The sequence below is a fragment of the Strix aluco genome, chromosome 5 (genome assembly GCF_031877795.1).
Source record: "Strix aluco isolate bStrAlu1 chromosome 5, bStrAlu1.hap1, whole genome shotgun sequence".
NCBI classification, from domain to species: Eukaryota; Metazoa; Chordata; class Aves; order Strigiformes; family Strigidae; genus Strix; species Strix aluco.
Genome location: NC_133935.1, coordinates 82,142,120 through 82,161,595, shown reverse-complemented (window position 1 = coordinate 82,161,595; position 19,476 = coordinate 82,142,120). Strand labels below are relative to the sequence as shown.

The window sequence follows — 19,476 nt, the reverse complement described above, 5'->3', positions numbered from 1 at the left end:
GTGCGCCGCCGATGTCGGGCCGGGTGGCGCCCGGAGCTGCGGGGGGAGGTTCCGGGCGAGGAGCGGGAGCTTCCGGGAGCAGCGGGGCGAAGCGGGCCGAGCCGGGCCGGGTGGGGTTGAGGGGGAGGATGAAGAAGGAGCAGGTGGTGCACTGCCAGTTCTCCGTGTGGTACCCGCTGTTCCGGGCCGTCACCATCCGCAGGTGAGGGGCGCGGTGTGGGGCTGGGGGCGGCTGGGCCCTGGCGCTGTGGGGCTGGGCTGGGTGTAGGCGTCGGCCTAGGCCGGGCGAGGGGCTGGGAGAAGCGGGTGTGGGGGACGTAGGGGAGCCGTGTGGGGGTGAAGGTGGGGAGGCGTGTGGGGCTGGGTTGGGTTGGAAGCGGGCTTGTGTTAGGGCAGGGTTGGGTGAGCTATAGGGGAGCTGTGTGGGGCAGAGCTGGGATGGAGGTGGGGAAGGCTTGATCAAGCTGGAGTCCAAGGAGCTGGGGTCTCATCCCTGCACCCTGAGGGGGTGTTTTGGGCACCCACCTTGCTCCTTGCTCTCCTGGTGGGACTCCGCAGAGCTGATACCCATATCAGTGCTGTTCCCACTTGGCTGCTCAAAGAAGCAGGTTGAACACACCCAAACCAGCTGGCTGACTTTGTGCTTCACTGTATTTCTGGAAGTGATGTCAAATTCTGCTGTGTCTAAGGTGCTGCTGCAGGTCAGGAGATGGTTATGAGAGCTACCAGTAACTCAGGAAAGTCAAGCTCAAGATAGTTGCCCTGTTGGATCAAAAAGCACTGACATCAGGCTTTTACTAATCAAAGTGTTTAATCTTTGATGGTTTTTAGTGTTTAGCACGTGCATATTTTTGGTAAGTTTAGTGATAGTCCTGAAGTTTTGGAATATTTGCGTGGTATGGACAAATTTGCGTTTGGATCTCAGAAGGGAAGCCTTTAGTTTGAGCAACATGTTGTCTCCTTCTCACTGGCCACATAAACTCTTTCTTTGAATTTCTAGAGCTTTGAAGGAGTGGGGAATTTTTGTGTGTTTAATCTAAAATTTTTGCCTCTTTCTCCTCTGATTCCTTGGAGGGAAAATGTGCATTGCTTTTTGGGAAGGGGTGACAGGGGAGAAAGAGACATGGTTTTTTTCATAGCATTAGAGAATAAAATATACTGTTATTGAGGTATGTTCTATTAAAAACCAAAAAACTTTTTATTCAACCCTTCTTATTTTAACAAGTAATATTACAATAAATTATTAAAGCAATGCTCATGTTTCTTCCAGTGTCATACTTCCCCTACCAGAGAATGTGAAAGAATATTTGCTGGATGATGGAACACTTGTGGTTTCTGGAAGGTAAGGAGTGTTTTCCCCCCACCCTCCCAAGTATTAATACTATTTTATATGCACAGTGCTATTTTATATACACAGAATATATTTTGCATAATGAGTTTTTAAAATTTGACCAGTCTGGCTGCAGTAAACCTCATACTGTATGAGCATGTGAATGGGCTGACTGTTGCTGTTAGTAAAACTTGTCTTGCTAGTGCCTGATGCAGATCCTAAAATCCATTTAATACACTTGATTCTAGACCAACTAGGGGCAGTTTTTTCATTTTTTCCTTCACCTTTCCTTGCAGAGTCTACCAGTCTCTCGGGTGCATAGCCTGTTGGCTTGTGTTTGGTTGCTTTGATATGGTTAGCTCCAGTTCAGAGGCTTGACCCGTCCCGCACCATTCACATGCCTGCTGTCTTATCCAGGGGTGAAATGACATTACCTGAGTTTAATTCTCAATAAGATAAGCTATGTATAAAATCTTAGTGATTCCTGAGTTTGTATAATGATTTGCATACATATAATCAATGCATGTGACAAGGCTCAATGTCCTGTATGTGTACCTGTGCCAAAATTTTGGATGGAGAAGAATGAGGTGGATAGATATGAGAAATGGTTGGTAAGAATCCGGGCCTTGTTCTTTGTTTTCTGCTTAGAATCTTACTGTGTGACTTCCTTGTAAAATGATTATTGGATGCATACACCTTGTTAGTGATCAGACTCAGAAATCAGTCCACACTCCATCATTTCCTAACGGGTAGTTTGCCTCTCGCAGAGCAACCAATTAGGCCGTGAGTGTAAGGGAGCAATGTCTAATTTCTCAGGAGTCAATTTAAGTATAATTGCAGCTGTTTAAACACCTTGTAAAGATGAAAGGTCTCTTCAAATTTAAAAATCCTTTTTTTTTTTTTTTAACAAAATGTATCCAGAAAATTAAAATTGTTTTTTAAACCATTTTGGATAAGAAGTAATGTTGTCACCTGCTTCTGCAGAACTGTGCAATTTATTTAGCAGCAGCCATTTATTTTTTGATAAGCTTTCAGAAAAGCTGAAACTGAGAGTTTAACGTTACAGCTGTGTTATAGAAACAATTTGTGTTGTCTTCAGTGGAATAATGGACAGCTGTATAATTGACTTATACTTTTTAAGAAGCTTCCAATTTAAAATCCCATTTAGAAACCAGTTTTTCTCTTGAGTTGAACTTTCTTAGCTAGAAGTGGATGTGATCTTGCAGTCAAGGCCAAGAGGGCTTTTAATCTTCAGTGAACTGTTGTCTGACCTCTAGATCTCAAAAACTGAATTGATAGTCTAATCCCTATAGAAGTGCACTAAGGGACTGCAGAAACAGCTTGTTGAAGAGCTGACTTTTGTCAGGGGCATACATTTCCACTTAACCTGGTTGTTAGGCTGACCTGATGTGAGTAAGTCTTCAAGAGCTTGGTCTTCTCCTTTAAAATCTTCACACTCAGTTATATTGGCTAAAGAACTTCAAAAGTCACCTAAAACTTCAAGGGAATATTTGCAGTCAGGTGCTTTCTCCCAGATATGCTAGTGTTTACAACAGGAGATCTCACCTGTGTAGAAAAAGTAACTTTTCAGGAAGAAATGTATCTACTTTCCCTAGGATCTTTTCTGTGTGTGGAGTGTGAGGATGTTTTCTTTTCAGAACCAGAAATTCACAGGTCAACATGTGAAATGCAAGTTTTATAAATTTTTACTTGGAAAAGGAGTATGGAAGCAAAGCATAATTTAAATTGAACTTGTTTTAAAAAAAAAAGGTTTGATAATTTGTGCTTCTGTCAGGGTACAGTAAAGTTGGAAAACAATGATTAATAGGGTGTTGAAAACTTCGATTATGGCGTTTTCAGAGCAGAAGGTATCTGCTAATTTGAAAGAAGCAAAGTGTTTTGGGTAGGGCCCAAGTTTAATGCCAGGGTTTTAGGTCTTCAATCTTCTGTACTGGTGAAGTGCTAGGGCTTGGACAATAGGCCCAAGCCAAAGTTGACCTATAGATGCATCCTGTATATTTTGTAACTGATAACCATTGTGCTAGTAGGTATTGTACTAAATTATAACAAGCCACCTATGCTGATATAAAAAGTGCTAAAATGTTGAAGTATTGAAGCCTGAACAACAGGCCCCGAGCTGAAGCTGCTAACTTAGTACGTAGTCATTAGCAAAATATGTATGCTCGTTAATGAAAGATGTAGCTTAGATATCATATACTCATTACTGATGATGAATGTAATGAAAACATGTCTATCCTGAATGTGTCTTTCTTCTTCTTTGTGTAGGGGCAAGTTAACAAGGCCATGAAGCCAGCTGTCCGGCCTTGGGACCACACGTGTGGCCTTGTTCTAAAAAGAACATAAATAAATCAGATAAGCAGGGAAACTCCCTTAGCTTCTCCCTTGAGCCCTGGCCAGGCTCTGGGGGAATCTAATGTGAGAGTGAAACCGGATGTTCCGCTGAAAACAAAGGTGCCAGTTATTCTGGCTTGCTGAGTTTTGGGTACATAAGGCTGGACCCGCTCACAGAGACTTTGGAAGCCTCACCTACGGGTGGACGCACCGCGTAGGATTTCCCACTTGCTGGGACAGGCTCTCCAAATCCTCGCTGTAACCGGGGCTCCCCAGCGACTGCGGGTCTGGATGATGGTAACATATACAAGTGGTGATGGATCTTTCTTAATCGCTATTCTCTCTCTCAGGTAGTAATGATTTGATGCATTACCCTGTATTTTCCTATTTGTTTAAGTGCGCTATTCTGTCTTTTCTTACTGTATGTTTTCTGTATTGCTCTGTTACATTATTTAGTTATTCCCAGTAAAATACACCTACTCTTTCCACTCTGGTGTCCGAGTTTAATTGGTATTAATCAGCAAAACAACTGGCTTGCTCTGATTGTTCTCTGCCAGGGGTTTTGAGGCTTAATCTTACAAAAACATTTTGAGACCAACAGCTGGTAGATGCTGTGCAAAGGTAATGTATATGGTCAAGTCAAACTCCAGTGCTTAACTTTTTTCCTGCTAATTTTTTGTTTTAGAGAAGATCCGCCAAGTCATGCTCAGGAGGGGAGTGATGATGCAGAGGAAATACAGGTCAGTATAAAATGCAACTTGATATCAAGTCTCTTGAGAAAAATATGAATGTGTAACCTTTTCTGCATAATTTATAGGTGAGGAGAGTACTTCACAAAAAAGGTAATCATGTGGTAGTTGCCTTGTAAAACTTAAAACCATCATTATTTATACTTTGATGTCAGGGAAGGTTTAAAATCTTTCTATGCTCTTTCACAGAAGACTTTTAAATTTTTTTTTATTTCTTGATAATTGCATTTGTAATAATGAGTAGAGAATGTTGAAGGATCTTGGAATTGACCTTAATGCTGTTTCATGCCCTGAAAAATTAGGAGGAGGAGTACATTTGGAGGAGTTATTTCAAGAAACAGTGGAAGTTTCTGAGACCATAATAGCTCAGGAGGGTATTCTAGAAGAAAAACACTGAAAAATGTTGTAAGCACAAGGTGACAGAAGGTATAAAAAGGAAATGGAAAAGAAATATAAGTGAAACTATTGGATCATGGGTCTAAGGATGGAGGTGCTGGAGCTGGAGACAAGCTTTAGACAGGGAAGACTCTGTTGAGTTCTGAAATGTCCAAGTTTGTGATATAAACCACAATTAAAATGTATGGGTGTCTTCTTTTATCCATACTTTAGAACAGTACTTCTGCTGAATATAGAATATTTTTCCTGTCTTAATTTACAGCCGTAATAATTGGAGGATGGTGATGTTGTGTTATAGGAGCTCCAGGGCAATGATTTATCTACATGTTATAGGAAGCCACGTGAATTCTGGTGTTCTCATAAATTATAAAGGATGTCTCAGGAAACCAGTAACCTTTGATTTGTTCTTATTTTTAACAGTGGTCGGATGATGAGAATACTACAACACTTAAGGTAAGGTCCTGTAAAAGCCCACTGTGGGTTTGTCAGCAGTATCCTTTCTGCAACCTTGTGATATAAACTTGTTGCCAGTTAGAGATACCTGTTGCTGTATTTAACATTTTTCAGACTATTCTAGATGGATGGCAGTGTAGATGTCTGTAACTTTAAAAAAGTTTTGCTGACTTAATTTTATTTAACTAAAAATAAAATGCTTTTCTTCATCCCCAACAATCACACACTTGTTAGACTATAGGAAATGAACTGAAGTATGGCTCTAAATATAGCTGTCTTTCATTTTCACCACTTTGAATATCTCCCAATTACTTAATCAGACTGGATGCAGAAGAAACGAAGCCCCTGCAGCTCAGTTTTCACAGCTCTTCTCTTACACCTGTGCCATTATTTCCTTCTAAGTACATTTCTTTCTATCGTATCTGTTTTTTTTTTCCCCTTTTCTGTCTTTATGCTCTACTTGCACTCTGTCTGGCTTAGAATCAGGATCATGATGGATATGAATCAGGCTTCCTTGACTTTTTTTTTACATCTTTTTTGAATCTGCTGTTGCCCTATCATTGTCGGAGTTGATATATTTGTGTCACTTGTCTGCTATTGATATTACTTCAGTCATATTAGGTCCCTGTTGTTCAACATAGTGTTGAATTGCTGACATTGCATTAGGTGCCATATAAACACAGCCCTGCTTTGAGTTGCATTTATGCTAGCACAGAATTTATAGCCTAGATTTTAAAACATGCCAATTTTGCACACGCTAATAGCTTCAGTTCAGAATTCTAAGCTTTGATAAAGTAGATGCCTCAGATTGTAAATTATTCAAAACAAGCATTTTGGTATTCATCTTATCTTTTGCGAAGCTCATGTTAATGTTGCTAAAGAAGTAATATCAGACTTCTGAATTGGGTTTCATTATAGTGTACAACACAATAAGGAAATATATAATCAAGATGTATGATACCCATCCGAAGGGTATAGGCCAAGTGCTTTCAGGTTAGCTGGGTAAGCACTGTGTACTGTGTACGGATTCAGCTTTACAGCTAACGTTCTGCTGGGGCTGGCTGGGATGGAGTTAACTTTCAGCTGTTGCTGACCAGTGCTTGCAGAGCATCAAGGCTTTCTCTTTTCCTAGTCTGCCCCACACCCTTCTCCAGCGACTAGGCTAGGGGTAGGCAAGAGGAGAGAGAACAGAGCCAGGACAGCTGACCTAAGCTGTTTTAAGAGATATTCCATACCATATAACATCATGGTCAGCAATAAAAGCAGGGGGAGAGGAAGAAGAGGGGTGTTTTGGCTTCCAAGGTGGCTCTTGTTCAGAGACTGGCAGGGCTTTGTCTTTTGCCAAACCTGGAACTTTCAAAATGGCTAATAATGAACATGGTTTGTGCCTGTGTCTAGTTTCTACAAAAATACACCTACATTCATCTCTGGTCAAAGAAGGAGACTCTGAAAGTAGAATTTCACAATGTGCTCTTTACCATCTTGTAAATTTGGTAGATGATTGCTCTGAAGACTCCATCCATGGCAAATGTACTTTCCCTACCTGAAAACTAGGGCCTGCTCTGAGGTCAGTGAATGAATGGAAATAGTCTTCTGTGCTTTTAAGTATTGCCTGTTAGCACTTTACCAGCGATGAAGAGAGTGAAGAAACAGCCTGTGTAGAATGCAGAAGGGTGGGGAGCTTCATCTGGAGTTACTGCAAGAGATGAGAATGGATCAAGTAGTGATGTGGAAGCTGAACAGGGAGACACTAGGGAACATAGTGTGTAAAGAATAGTAGAACAGGCTGGAGATTGCTATTCTGCATTTGCTGTCAGCCTAGGGCATTACTATCTTACTATCAATAAATCCCAGGTTATAATTCCCTATTGGTTTCTTGGCAATAAGGTGAGCTGTGGTTGTGATTATTCTGATTTGATGACCTGCCTGAGTTGTCAGGTAGAACTTGTTTCCCTTGCCCCTTCTATATTCTGAAGAAGAATTAGAATATAGGCTTACAGAAAATGCTGTGTTTAAAAAAATGTGCATTAATATTGATGGTTGCAAAGTCAGGCATTCAGAATTTAGGAAATGTTAGAATCTGGTTGTTTATGCAGCCTTAGAGCTATTCTCCCGGGTATAATTCTTCCCTTGTATTAATCAAATGACACGATGGTAACACTTCCCCAGGGAGACTTAGTATGTGCTGGTATTACATATATACTATGACTCCTGACTTCTGTCAAAACAAGAGGAGATTGAATCAGAATGCAGTGGATGAAGAGTTTTACCTCTTGCAGGAGCAATTTCTAGAATTGACTGAAGCTCTAAAAATAAAGTAAAATAAGAGAAGTGCTTTTTCAGTTTTTCAAGTGTAGTTTCCCATGGAGACTAGGTAACATACTAAGGAAAGATTCAGAATGTTTGAAGTTCAGTCTGGGTCACTGCGCTAAAATGTGAGAGGGTTTTTTTTAAGTGTTTGCATTTGAGGGGGCTGCAGAAAGGAGATGCCAAAATGTATGAACCTTTTTTTGATCACTTCTGTGGCTGTGAGGGCTTTGTTGTTTTAGAGACATCAATTAGCTTTAGCATAGATCTTATCTTTGAGTTGACTTTAAAAATATTCAGGCAGAAATAGTGTTCTTATATACTTTTTACTATAAATCCTATTACATGAAAAATCTTTGACATATGCCTGAAATCCTTTCATGTTATTTTAAAGGTCAGCAATCTGTTTTTTATTGCGCCGCATTCAGGGCGGAGTTTATAGCATCCTGAGGAGTTTTTTTTCCCTTATGTTTACAATTTTGACCATGTTCTTTACAAGACAAGGTCTTCTAGTCCAACCCTTACCTTCGCAGTGTATCCTCTATTTTGATGCAATATATTGTTAAGGAGTTACTTTAAGACCTAATTTAAGAGCTTATTATTAAAGTATTACTAACAACATTTTGTAAAATTAAAGCTTAAATGAGGAGCTGTCACTCAAATTGCCTATGAATTGATTTATTTAGGTTTGCTCTCTTACTGTGCTCCTAAATGCAACTAGAGAACTATTATAAACCAGAGCTGATCTCTTTGTACCTTTTAATACTTTGAAAGAATGGTACAATATTTTTATTTTAGATTTTTTTGAAGAGGTGCTTCGTTCTAAACAAACTATTATTGAAAGTTTGTTTGCTTGTTTGTAAGTCTTCTTGGATCTTATTTGTATACAATAATCTACTATCAGGTATAAAACAAGAGGTATGTATTTAAGGTCTGTTTATTTATCTTGCACGTTTGCCAACTTGCAGTTTTCATGATGATCATTATGAAGTTTTGGGTTTTTGTAGATTCATGGAATCTTGTTAGCAATGAGGGTGAGAACTGGAAACATATTTTCAATTTTCTCTGATTGAAAGAATGTCAGAGTTGATTCTTAAGTGATTTATTTCTACAAAGATATTATTTTTGTGGGGTTCTTGGTTCCTGATTTTGGACACGTTTATTCCTTCTACAATATGATTTCTAATGGTATTTAGAAGATGGCTACACTTCACTATTAAATGTATTGAAATTAATATTTTTGTTGTTCTTTGTACAGGCACCAGAATTTCCTGAGTTCACAGCTAAAGTTCAAGAAGCAATAAGTTCCTTGGGTGGTAGTGTTTTTCCCAAACTTAACTGGAGTGCTCCAAGGGTAAGAATGCTGACTCCTAAAACTTGTAACAGATGTTATCATAAGGATTTTTTTGTTTGTTTGTTTTATCTTAATGCATTGGAAAGTAGAAGGGACTAGTGGTTCTGATGAAGCAAGAAATGATAGACAAGATATCAGTGAAGTGTGATACAGCAGATTGTTCTGGTGGATTAGAGCTAGATGCTGCACTGTTTGGTGAGGCTGATGCAAGGCAGCACTGGCTTACTTACATAAAGGCCTGTATCCTTGTCACAGATAGCAGTATGATGGTCAGACTCTTCTCATTTAGGATAGTAGTTGAAACCTTTACCTGGGATAAAGATTAAAATCCCCACATTTTTTTAAAAAAGCAATAAACTTCCCTCTAGTCAGTTTTAGGTACTCTTAACTATACCTTAAGGATGGATGCACCCAAATTTTTTTGTATCATATTCTCGAGGGAAACATGTTCAGTCAAGCATTCCAAGAAAATGCCTCGAAGCAGTAAGGCAAAAACTTAGGTTTTTTAATGGATTTCCTCTACTTTCAACAAGAGTATTCATAAAAGAAGCAATAACTGTTGTGTCTCTTGTAATAGCTAATGAAGTTTTCCTCAAAATAAAAACTAAAAAAATCATTTTCTGTGTGTATTTCAAATGTTGTGTAATATTTAGATAGATCTGCAGCTTGCATTCCTTTCTGCTAGTAAAGGTGCATTTTTGGATAATCTTTTTTGTTTAGGATGCCTACTGGATAGCAATGAACAGCTCTCTGAAATGTAAAGCTCTCAGTGACATCTTCCTACTCTTCAAGAGTTCAGACTTTATTACTCGTGACCTCACTCAGCCGTAAGTAGATTTCTAGCAGACAATGTTATTTATACCCAGTCAAAAAATACCCCAACCCTCTGAGGGTGACTTTTCAGTTCTTTTGAAAGATCTTACACTTCACTGTACAGCAACAGTAAATACCTGATACAAAAATACATATTTGTGTTTAAAAGTTGTTCAGGTATGGTAATACAAGTTTCAGGTACAGTAATAAGTTGTTCTTTGAAGCTCCCCCCACCCCTTCCCTCCTTCTTTGTCTCCCTCCACTGTGCAAAATAAATGCCGGGTCCAATTTAGTACAGAGAATTGTGAGGTAAACTATCTTCGTTGTTACTTACCATGAGTGAGTCTTTCCTAGTAAACCAGAATTGGTTACCTAGCTTCAGTCAACAGTACAAATTACAAATACAATGTGCTTGGGGTTTATTTTATCTGCTCACATGAAGAGAGTACTTAATTGTATAGGGACAGTTTCCTCCTGTAGTACCTGCATCTGATTCCTAAATACAGACTTTTTCGGAAAGAAAATAAAATTATTGGAATTTAATGTTACTATTATTACTTTTTTTTTCCCAGAAAAGCAGAATTTCAAAGAAAAGGGCAATTCATGGCTTGATATCTGAGAGATTGTTTTCCAGTAATTATTCAATGCTTATTTATATTTCTGCAGTATTGAGGAGACTCGATCAAATGCAGGGCCCTTGTTCTAGGTGCTTTATAGAGGTTTACCAAGTCTTGTGTTAAGTAGCCTATAACCCGATCAGAATTGTCCCTTCTAAAATGTGCAACCAGTTGCATTAATGCTGTGCAACTGCCTTATTTTTTTATTCCTGCAAATTTAATAACACTCTTTACCCCGTTTGTTGGTACATTAAAAAAATGATAGGTAGCAACATCCTCACCCTTATCTCTGCATTTATGGAGTGCTAGCAACACTGTCAGTCCAATTCTGATGCTAGGTTTTACATTATGTCTAACCTACAACATTACGAGGTGCAGGAGAAGAGAGTGAGAAGGAGGGGAGAAGATGTTGGAGTTAGAAGCCAGTTTGAAAAGTATGTTGGACTAGGGTAACAATTGTGAGCACTGAGAATTCATGATTCTGGGATCATAGAGAATGAAAGGGGCGGGGGAGATGAGAAATCTATAGTTTACATTTCCAAGGTGAGTGAGTAGTGATTCTCAGAAGACTTTGGTGCCTTACCAAGGAGCTTTTTTTCATGGTTTCCCCTAATGGGAGGCTAGGTGACTCAGCCAGGTGTCTTGAGGACGGTTTGCTCAGAAGGTTGAGCACTAAAATTTGATGTGTCCCTTGTTGTAACTGCTTTCAGGACTGAGTCTTGTGGGTCTGAAAAGAACTGTACACTTTGTATCATCCCTTTGTGAATATTAAATAATATGGTTTTTGTATTCCTCTATCCTCATGTATAAAGAGGGTCAGCAAAAAGTACCCTGAGCTCCTTGGAGAATTCCTGCTTGGTTAACCACTTCGTAATGAATTTGGGACACAAGTGTTCAGCAAGCACCACTTGATTTAGAAGATGTGGCAACTCTCTGTGTGTGTTTGTGCTCTTAGTTTATGCCATTTTTACGGCAGAATTAATTGGTTCGACCACCTTCGCTAAGACTTGAAACCAGTGCATTTTCTGTCAGGTTTTATCTCATATCAGGTAAAGTTAGTGCCCCAGCTATTCATGAATGCATTCTAGCTCCTGTGTGGTGAGATTTCACAGCATGGGTGTTAACTTGAACCATCAGTAATTTCACCTCAAGTTCACACCGTACTAAGAACGGTTGTGGCTGAGCAGCCTGTAGCAGGCACGCTCTCTTCTACAGATCCTGCTGTAAGAGAATAACCCCTAGCTGAAAGACAACACCTCAAACTGCAGTAGTCCAATCCATTTAGACTCCTTTTCCAGTGTGAGAAGACCACGCGCACTGCCAGATAGCACAGCTCAGCTCGTGGGTGGTAAATAAGCAAACCTTGTGACACGATTGTGGGATCATCACCTAATCGAAAGGTTAAGTTTAATTTGAGAAGTGTTGCATTTATTTCCCTTATAAAGCCTTATCTAATGTTGGTATAAATTTGGGTTATGATGTTTGTTTGTTTTTTTTTATCAGAACAGACTTTGCTGTTTCGGTAAGGTAGACTTAATATGGGCAGTGCAGCCTTGTGGTTTCCATGAAATGAAAGTTATACTTAGGACTAGGGGAATGTATGTAATTTGTAAAACCATTTTGGTCTCTATGTATCTTATATTTTATGAATATGTTGGTTTTGATTAAAGCACATATTATTGTCCTGTCTGTGCATGGTATTTCTAAATTACGAAGTTATTTGTACAAAATGTCCACACCCAAACAGTGAAATGATTATTGCTGAACCAGAACAGTGGTCTTCCTTAATTATACTATTGATTAGCTGCCCGTTCCCTAGTCTTTAGCAAGCAGAAATAAAAAATGTAGCTGGTATAAGAACCTGAAGTGCTGAACAAATGAAAATAACGATACATAATACATCCAGATCCCTTGGGAGGGCTACTTGGAGGATATATGCACTATATTTCTACTTCTTTTATTAATACTTAGTATGGTGTAAAGTTTCATGCCCTGCATAAGTAACAGCTGAAACGTTCTATACCCTTTTTTGGTTTGTGTTGTTTTCTGTTTGATTGTATTAACTTAAAAATCCACTTCATGGGTCATAATACAGAAAAGGCTTTGCAATGGCAATTTGGAGATCTGTTTCTTAATCCAGCTGTGCCAGTGACGTGGAACTTAAGGCAAACCACTTTCTTTGCCTCTTCCTTCCTCCCCTGTTTACTATGTGCTTATCTGGTATCGATCTATACATTGTTCAGGTCAGGGAACTGCCCTTGCTGTAATTCTCAACTGTCTCAAGTTCTGAGAAAACTTCAGCAATGCAGTACTTCAATACAAACCATTAAAAAAAATATGACCTTATTGCAAATATACTGAGCATGAGTAGATAAGCTTTGACTATTTTATATGTTTGGATTTTCTCATGATGTTGACACTGTGTGGCTGAAAAGTTCAGAATAATGAGTTAACTTTCCTCCTTGTTAATTTTGTATAAATCAACAAAGACTTCAAAATGATGCACTCATTAACGTAGTCAATGTTTCTGCTTCAAAGTAAGCATTGCATTTTACTTAGCTGTGTTCACAAAAAAACTTGTGGGTGGTGTGATCCTTAACTTTTCAGATTTTAATGTAGGCTTTCAAAAACTTAGTGTTGTGGAAGTATGATTAAAAAAACCCCATTTTTAATTGGCATTTATGTTAAGTAATTAAAACTCCTCCTTTGAACAAAAATCCTTTTAGAGCCCTGTTGAGTGTATTGGTTTAGAACACAGTTTTCATCCTTATTGTTAGCATGTGTGGACTACATTTTGTTAAGACATGATTGCCCACCTTGAGACTGGTATAAATATTAGCGATAGTTCTAATGACATGATAATGCCCTTTCACTTACAAGATAAGCTGGTTGTTATATTATGCCTGTTAATAAACCTTGGAAATTTTGTCAAACTTTTTAATAATCGCAACCATAGAGGTGAGATAAGAAGTCCTGTAAGTTCAACCCTGTTGAAAAGCAACCTAATGCAGAGAACATCTTCTGCAGGGATTGCCCTTTGCCTTGTTATAGAGAGGCAGTATGAGTCACATGCAGGAATAGCAGTTTTCTGATGTGCACTTAAGTGTTGTAAATCGACGCTCAGTATTTTATTGGACCAGCTGATGCTATGGACCTGTTACTTCCAGAAATTCATCCCTCAAAATTCTTTGAGAAGCTGGTTAGACAGGTGAAGTAGAGTCTAAAAGTAGCCACTCAACCCTGCTAAGCCCAGGAAATGGAGTGAAGGGACCATCTATGCCACATTTAGTAGGTAAGAAATATCTACTAGGTTAACAGAGCAGGTGAAACAACTCGCAGTGGGCCAGGGAAAAGTTTCCAAATGTATAATGTGTAAGATACAAATGAATGTGAGGGGAGATGCGGGGGTTTTTTTAGGTGTTTATAAAAGGGCTTTGATAAATTGAAGCGCCTGTTTCTGAGAACAATTGAGAAAGTCTGCTCTTGAGTGAGGTTTAGTCCATCAAGCTCCTAAGCACACTGTACAACTTTAAAACCTAGCAGATGTTTCAATCCTTTTTGTTTTTAAGCTAATGTTCTGGATAAATTTTTGATAGCAGACTTAATGCTTTTAAATATTGAATTACAAATGATAAAGAAATTACAAAGTTTTTCTGAGATGTGGAGGAAACAGCCTGTGTTCTCCTAACAGAATATAGGAGGCAGTGTTGGTTCGTGAAGATGTGACTTGGCACTCAGGATACCTTTTTGCAAGAACATTAGCTGTTGGTTTAGTCTTTTGTATAACCTATTCTGAGGTAGACAGTTCCACATGAGAGGATGTGGAAAATGAGGCCTTTGATTTTATTTTTTTTTTTTTCCCTTGAGGTTTTACTCACATGCCATTTTTCCTAGCAATTTACAGTGTAGTACAAGATCCTCCGTTGAACGGTGCATGAGATTCTTACTTCTATTAGTCCTTAAAGTTCCAGCAAGGTTCAGTATTCAGGAAATAAAGATGCAGTTCAAAGGCTGTTAGAAGTTTCCCCTTGATTTTTTTTTTTAATTAAGGTTTTAAAATAAATGATGAGGTAATAGCAGGGGAACTGTCAGGTACAGAGTAACTTTTACAATTTTCGTTATATTTGTAATAGGTTATTATCCACAGAATAATCTCAGTGATTTGCAAATGAGTTCATGGCTCTCTTAGCAGGGTCGGTACTGGAGGACTTAGAAACCTTCTTAAATTGCTTTTCTCCGTGTTGAAAACTGAACTGCATAATGACTTCATGTAGTGTGTCTAGGGGTCAAGTATATGCATTTGGAGATTAACATACAACTGCTACATATAAGGAGACCTTGATCCTTATGTTCTTGACATCTAAGTATCAATCTATAAACAAGCTGTTGACCACAAGGCTTATAAGCAGTAGAGTTTAATTCCTTCACGTTTAGTAGTATTCAAAATGACAGTTTTCAAAGGCTTCAGAAAAGAGAGTCCAGATATCTTTCAATTTTGTGTACCTGAAGTCTTTCTTACTGTTCTTTCAAGTACTTCCAAACCTGAATGGGATGCGGGTTAAAGAAACCCTGCTCAACCTTCTGCCTCTTTTGATCATAATGCCCTATGTAATAGAGGAATTCAGCTGGGTCTGAACAATTAATGCTACAATAAGTTGGTGAAAAATATAAAACTGCAACTACCCAAATTTACCCCCCAAAAAAGGGGTGGTAGTAATGTCCTTTTGTTGACAAAAACTCATGATACTATTTAGAAGGAAAATGAGACTGCAAAAACCCAAGTTTATTTTGTCTTTCGCTGCACGCTTCCCTCTCTTCCTCCATTGTACTCAGTCCTGTGCTCAAGAAAAATAATGTTACTGTGTCTTGCAGTATTTTTGTCTATGTTCATCATTTTGCCTGTTTGCTTGATCTGGCAGCAGTACCTGAGCAATCTGTGTGGCTTGGGATGGCACCCAAGGATTTAATTTTCTGACTTACAAGGAAAGAGGAAATATCTTTCCCCACATAGCTCTCCCCCAAAATATTTGAGGGTTGAGGCAGGGGATAATTTTGATTGTTAATAAGGTGGTTTTCTGACTGCTGGAAAAGCCTGCATGTTATGATTAGCAGGTACCCCTATGTCAGATATGGGCGTCTGTTGAGAAGTAATACAGGTCCTAGTGTGCAGGGACTGTAAAACTCCATGTGCTGGACTTCAGCTGCATTTTTATATATAGCTTATGACTGTTTGCGGGGGAGAGGTGGATATTTTCTTGCGCATGGTAGGCATATATGCTAGTAAGGGAGGAATTTTGAGTCTCTCAAAACTGCAGGCTCCCCTGAGTTTTTCTGTTGCCTTGACAGGTCTTAAATTGTGGGAAATATAAACTGTAGTTGAAGGATGTTATCTGTTTACATAGGCTTACAGATGTATATGAACTGTTTGATTACAGTACTTTTGGAAAGCATGACTGCTATCGCTCTTCTTTTCTGTGTGTAGTGGATATTAAAGTCTAAACTAAAATGTGTGAAATTTATTTCTGCTGGCAGTATACTGAATGAACTCTTATGATAGCTCTTCACTTCAAACCAAAGGCTGGGCAGCCGTGTCTTACAAATGCAATGCTTATATTAGAGATGTTAGACTTTTGGATTGCTTAACTAAGCTCAGTGCCAAAGGGAGATAGTATAAATGTTGCCATTTAAGACTATTGCTCAACAGCGACCCTTTACACAGTTGTGCATCAAAGTAGTTTGTTGCCAATAAGGTCAGGGAGTACACTTGGAGGGAAAATGCATGTACTTTTGCTAATCCCCTTTGAAAGTTACAGGATTTATTGCAAGGTTGCTGTAAAACAACAAAATGGTAGAAGTTGGCTTGGGTGTAACTGCCTTCATTCTTGATAGGTCCTGAAAGGTGACACACAGAGTCAGCTGCTCACAAGGGACAAAACCTTGACGTCTGCTTGCAGTTATGGAAATAGTTTTGTTTATTCCCACTCTCAAGAGATTTGTAAGAGTATTTCTTAAGGCTCTTAATTTAGAAAGATACCATGCTGTGGAATCAGAAGTGCCGAGTGGTGCTGTTTTGCATCCCTTATTCATGGAAATGAGCTGCTGTAAGGCATGATGATGTGTCTCTGTTGTGTGGTTTAGGAAGTTAAACATTAAAAGTACTAGGGAAAACATGCTGCAATGAAACTACATTAGATTGCTCAAGTTTATCTGGTTCCTTGAGAATCCAGTTATGCCAACATAACAATAAAGAGGAAAGGAGCAGCGCTGTTGATTCAAACAAAAAAAAACTCAGCAATGAATAAACACTCACATTTGAGTCACATCCCTGTCCAAATCTGAGTACTTCCAAATTACACTAGATAAAAAGAGGAGGGTGGTTATTTTTTTTTCCTTTTCCCCCCCTGCTAACTGTCAAAAGGAGGTTTGTTATTGATGCATTTAATTTACTAGGTTTGTATGTCTTGGAGACAATTTAACAGTAGCTTTTGTGATTCACAGTTCAGGGTTATTTTTCTCACTATCGCTAAAATCTCCTATGTAAAAGCAGATTTTGATGCCTGTGCCTTACTTTTCCAGATTTATTCACTGTACTGATGATTCCCCTGACCCTTCCTTGGACTATGAGGTAAGACTCTTTGCATGATTTCTAGGTAATTTAAATGATTTGCTCATAGGCAGGCCACTATTTGTGCTTGGGCATGTGCCCACAAAATCTGTTTTGTTTGTTTCAATTGTGTTGCTTGGGCAGTGTGGGGAAGCCTGGTTAAGCACTGCAGGTCATAAGGAGTTCATTTAATTACAGATCAGAGATGAGCTAAAGTTCAAACTTTTGAAGCTTCCTTTTAGTTTCCTCTCATGTCTGTCAGGTTTTGCCAGGAAGGACGAGTTCAATAGCTGAAAGTCAGGTATTCCTGACAGTATGTTGCTTGTGTATATCACAAATGAGGTTACTAAGAGAGAAGCTAGCTGTAGTGGCTGGGGACATCCTGAACTGAAGTGTTCTATCATATTGTGTTTCATATGCTCGTTACCAGTGTAAAATTTTAAGTTAGCGATGTAGATATTAACAATGCTTTAAACTGTTCATGGGGTGCCATCGCTTTTGTAATAACATCTAGTCATGTCTCTAATAATAAATTTTATTTAAATATAGAATTTGTCATCATCCTATGGGCTTAAGGGGCTTTAGAAGGGTGAATGAACCCTGGTTTTTTTAAAGCACTATCTTAATGTGCTTTAAAAATACAGGACATCTGAAAGTTGGAACGAAGAGTTTCATGTTTACCTGGTAGTTAGGAGAGTCACCCTTGGTTATTGAGGTTTTTCTACTGTGGTTGATACGTGTTGGGAGTTTCCAGTATCCATGAGCAGAAATGGAGGCCCTCAAAATAATGGATTCATCTGAATGTGACTTGGGTCACAATGTCCCCATGCAACACTTGGGGGAGAGTGGCTGGAAAGCTGCCTGGCAGCAAAGGACCTGGGGGTGTTGGTTGACAGTCATCTGAATATGAGCCAGCAGTGTGCCCAGGTGGCCAAGAAGGCCAATGGCATCCTGACTTGTATCAGAAATAGTGTGGCCAGCAGGACTGTGTGATTGTCCCTTTGTGCTCAGCACTGGTGAGGCCGCACCTCGAATACTGTGTTCAGTTTTGGGCCCCTCACTACAAGAAAGACATTGAGGTGCTGGAGAGTGTCCAAAGAAGATCAATGAAGCTGGTGAAGGGTCTGAAGCACAAGTCTATGAGTGGCTGAGGGAACTGGGGTTGTTTAACCTGGAGAAAAGGAGGCTGAGGGGAGACTTTATTGCTCGCTACAACTACCTGAAAGGAGGTTGTAGCGAGGTGGGTGTTGGCCTCTTCTCCCAAGTAACAAGAGAAGAGGAAACAGCCTCAAGTTGCACCAGGGGAGGTTTAGATTGAATATTAGGAAAAATGTCCTCACTGAAAGGGTTGTCAAGCATTGGAACAGGTTGCCCAGGAAAGGGGTTGAGTCACCACCCCTGGAGGTATTTAAAAGATGTGTAGATGTGGCACTTAAGGATATGGTTAATGGTTGGACTTGATGATCTTAAAGGTCTTTTTCAACCTAAATGATTCTATGATTCAATGAATACTTCAGCTTAGGAAATGCAGAAATTTGAGAAAGTGCCAGAGATATATATGCTTTAATTACCAGGCAGTCTGTCCTATTGATTATAATAGTTTGGTTACTATTTCTATCCTGTGTCCTTATTTTAACTGGTTTGCGCCTTCAAAGGCGTCACAGAATTCTGCTTGGGTGTATACCAGAATAGAGGTTGATTTGGTTAAATTTAATTCTGCTCATCAGCTCTTTTGACTAGGAAGCAACTTTCTGCCAATTCCATGACAGATTTGTTGTGTTGTACAGCAGGGTTTTTTTGTTTTCTGTGCTTTATCATTAATGTAACTTTGAAGTTGTTTCATAAATAATATCACAATTCTAAATGCCATACAAAATAGAAGAACGTAAGATAATTAAGGTGGGAAGGGGCTTCAGGAGGTCTCTAGGCCATTCTCGTGCTCAAAGCTGTTTAAGCAATGAGATCAAATCGAGTTGCTTGGCATTTTATGAAATCTGGTCTGAAATCCCAGTGGATGGAGGCTGAGCAGCCTCTGTGAGGGAGTTGTTCCAATGCTTGACAGTCCTCATGGTGAAAAAGCTTATGTCCAGTCTGAACCTTTCTACTTTAAACTAGTTTGGACTAGGTGGTCTTTCGTTAAAGGTGCATTCCAATGAAAAGCATTCTGTGATTCTATGAAATTAGTATTAAGTCTCATTGCTTTGAAGTATTTGCTAAGATAATTATGTGAACTGCAGGTTAAGACTGGTTTGTCTTCTTGTATCAGGAATAACTTCAGAGGCCATCTTATCATTACAGCAAAACTGTAGCTCTAGAAGGTGTACCCGTTGACAAAAAGTTGCCTGTTACCTTGCTGAAACAGTACTTTAACATTTGTTTTCCCTCTATAGCTTGTTCTTCGCAAATGGTGTGAACTGATCCCTGGTGCAGAATTCAGATGCTTTGTCAAGGAAAACAAGCTTATAGGTGAGGATTTTTGTAAAGATAAAATTATTAGGTGA

General features: G+C 39.1%; 1 protein-coding gene across 3 annotated transcripts in view; it reads left to right on the top strand.

Moving 5' to 3' along the window:
* The first annotated feature begins 47 nt into the window (after nt 1–47).
* The window catches only part of CDC123 (cell division cycle 123), a 38,977-nt gene continuing 19,548 nt past the window's right edge, over nt 48–19,476 (top strand). For all 3 annotated transcript variants that reach the window (XR_012623673.1, XM_074827992.1, XM_074827991.1), the window contains exons 1-8: nt 48–202; nt 1,271–1,342; nt 4,368–4,422; nt 5,248–5,280; nt 8,846–8,941; nt 9,662–9,768; nt 16,948–16,996; nt 19,366–19,441. Coding sequence is in view for 2 of the 3 variants with exons in the window: in XM_074827992.1 (XP_074684093.1) it covers nt 129–202; nt 1,271–1,342; nt 4,368–4,422; nt 5,248–5,280; nt 8,846–8,941; nt 9,662–9,768; nt 16,948–16,996; nt 19,366–19,441 (562 nt within the window). In the remaining variant the exon portion in view is untranslated. The remainder of the gene's footprint in view (nt 203–1,270; nt 1,343–4,367; nt 4,423–5,247; nt 5,281–8,845; nt 8,942–9,661; nt 9,769–16,947; nt 16,997–19,365; nt 19,442–19,476) is intronic.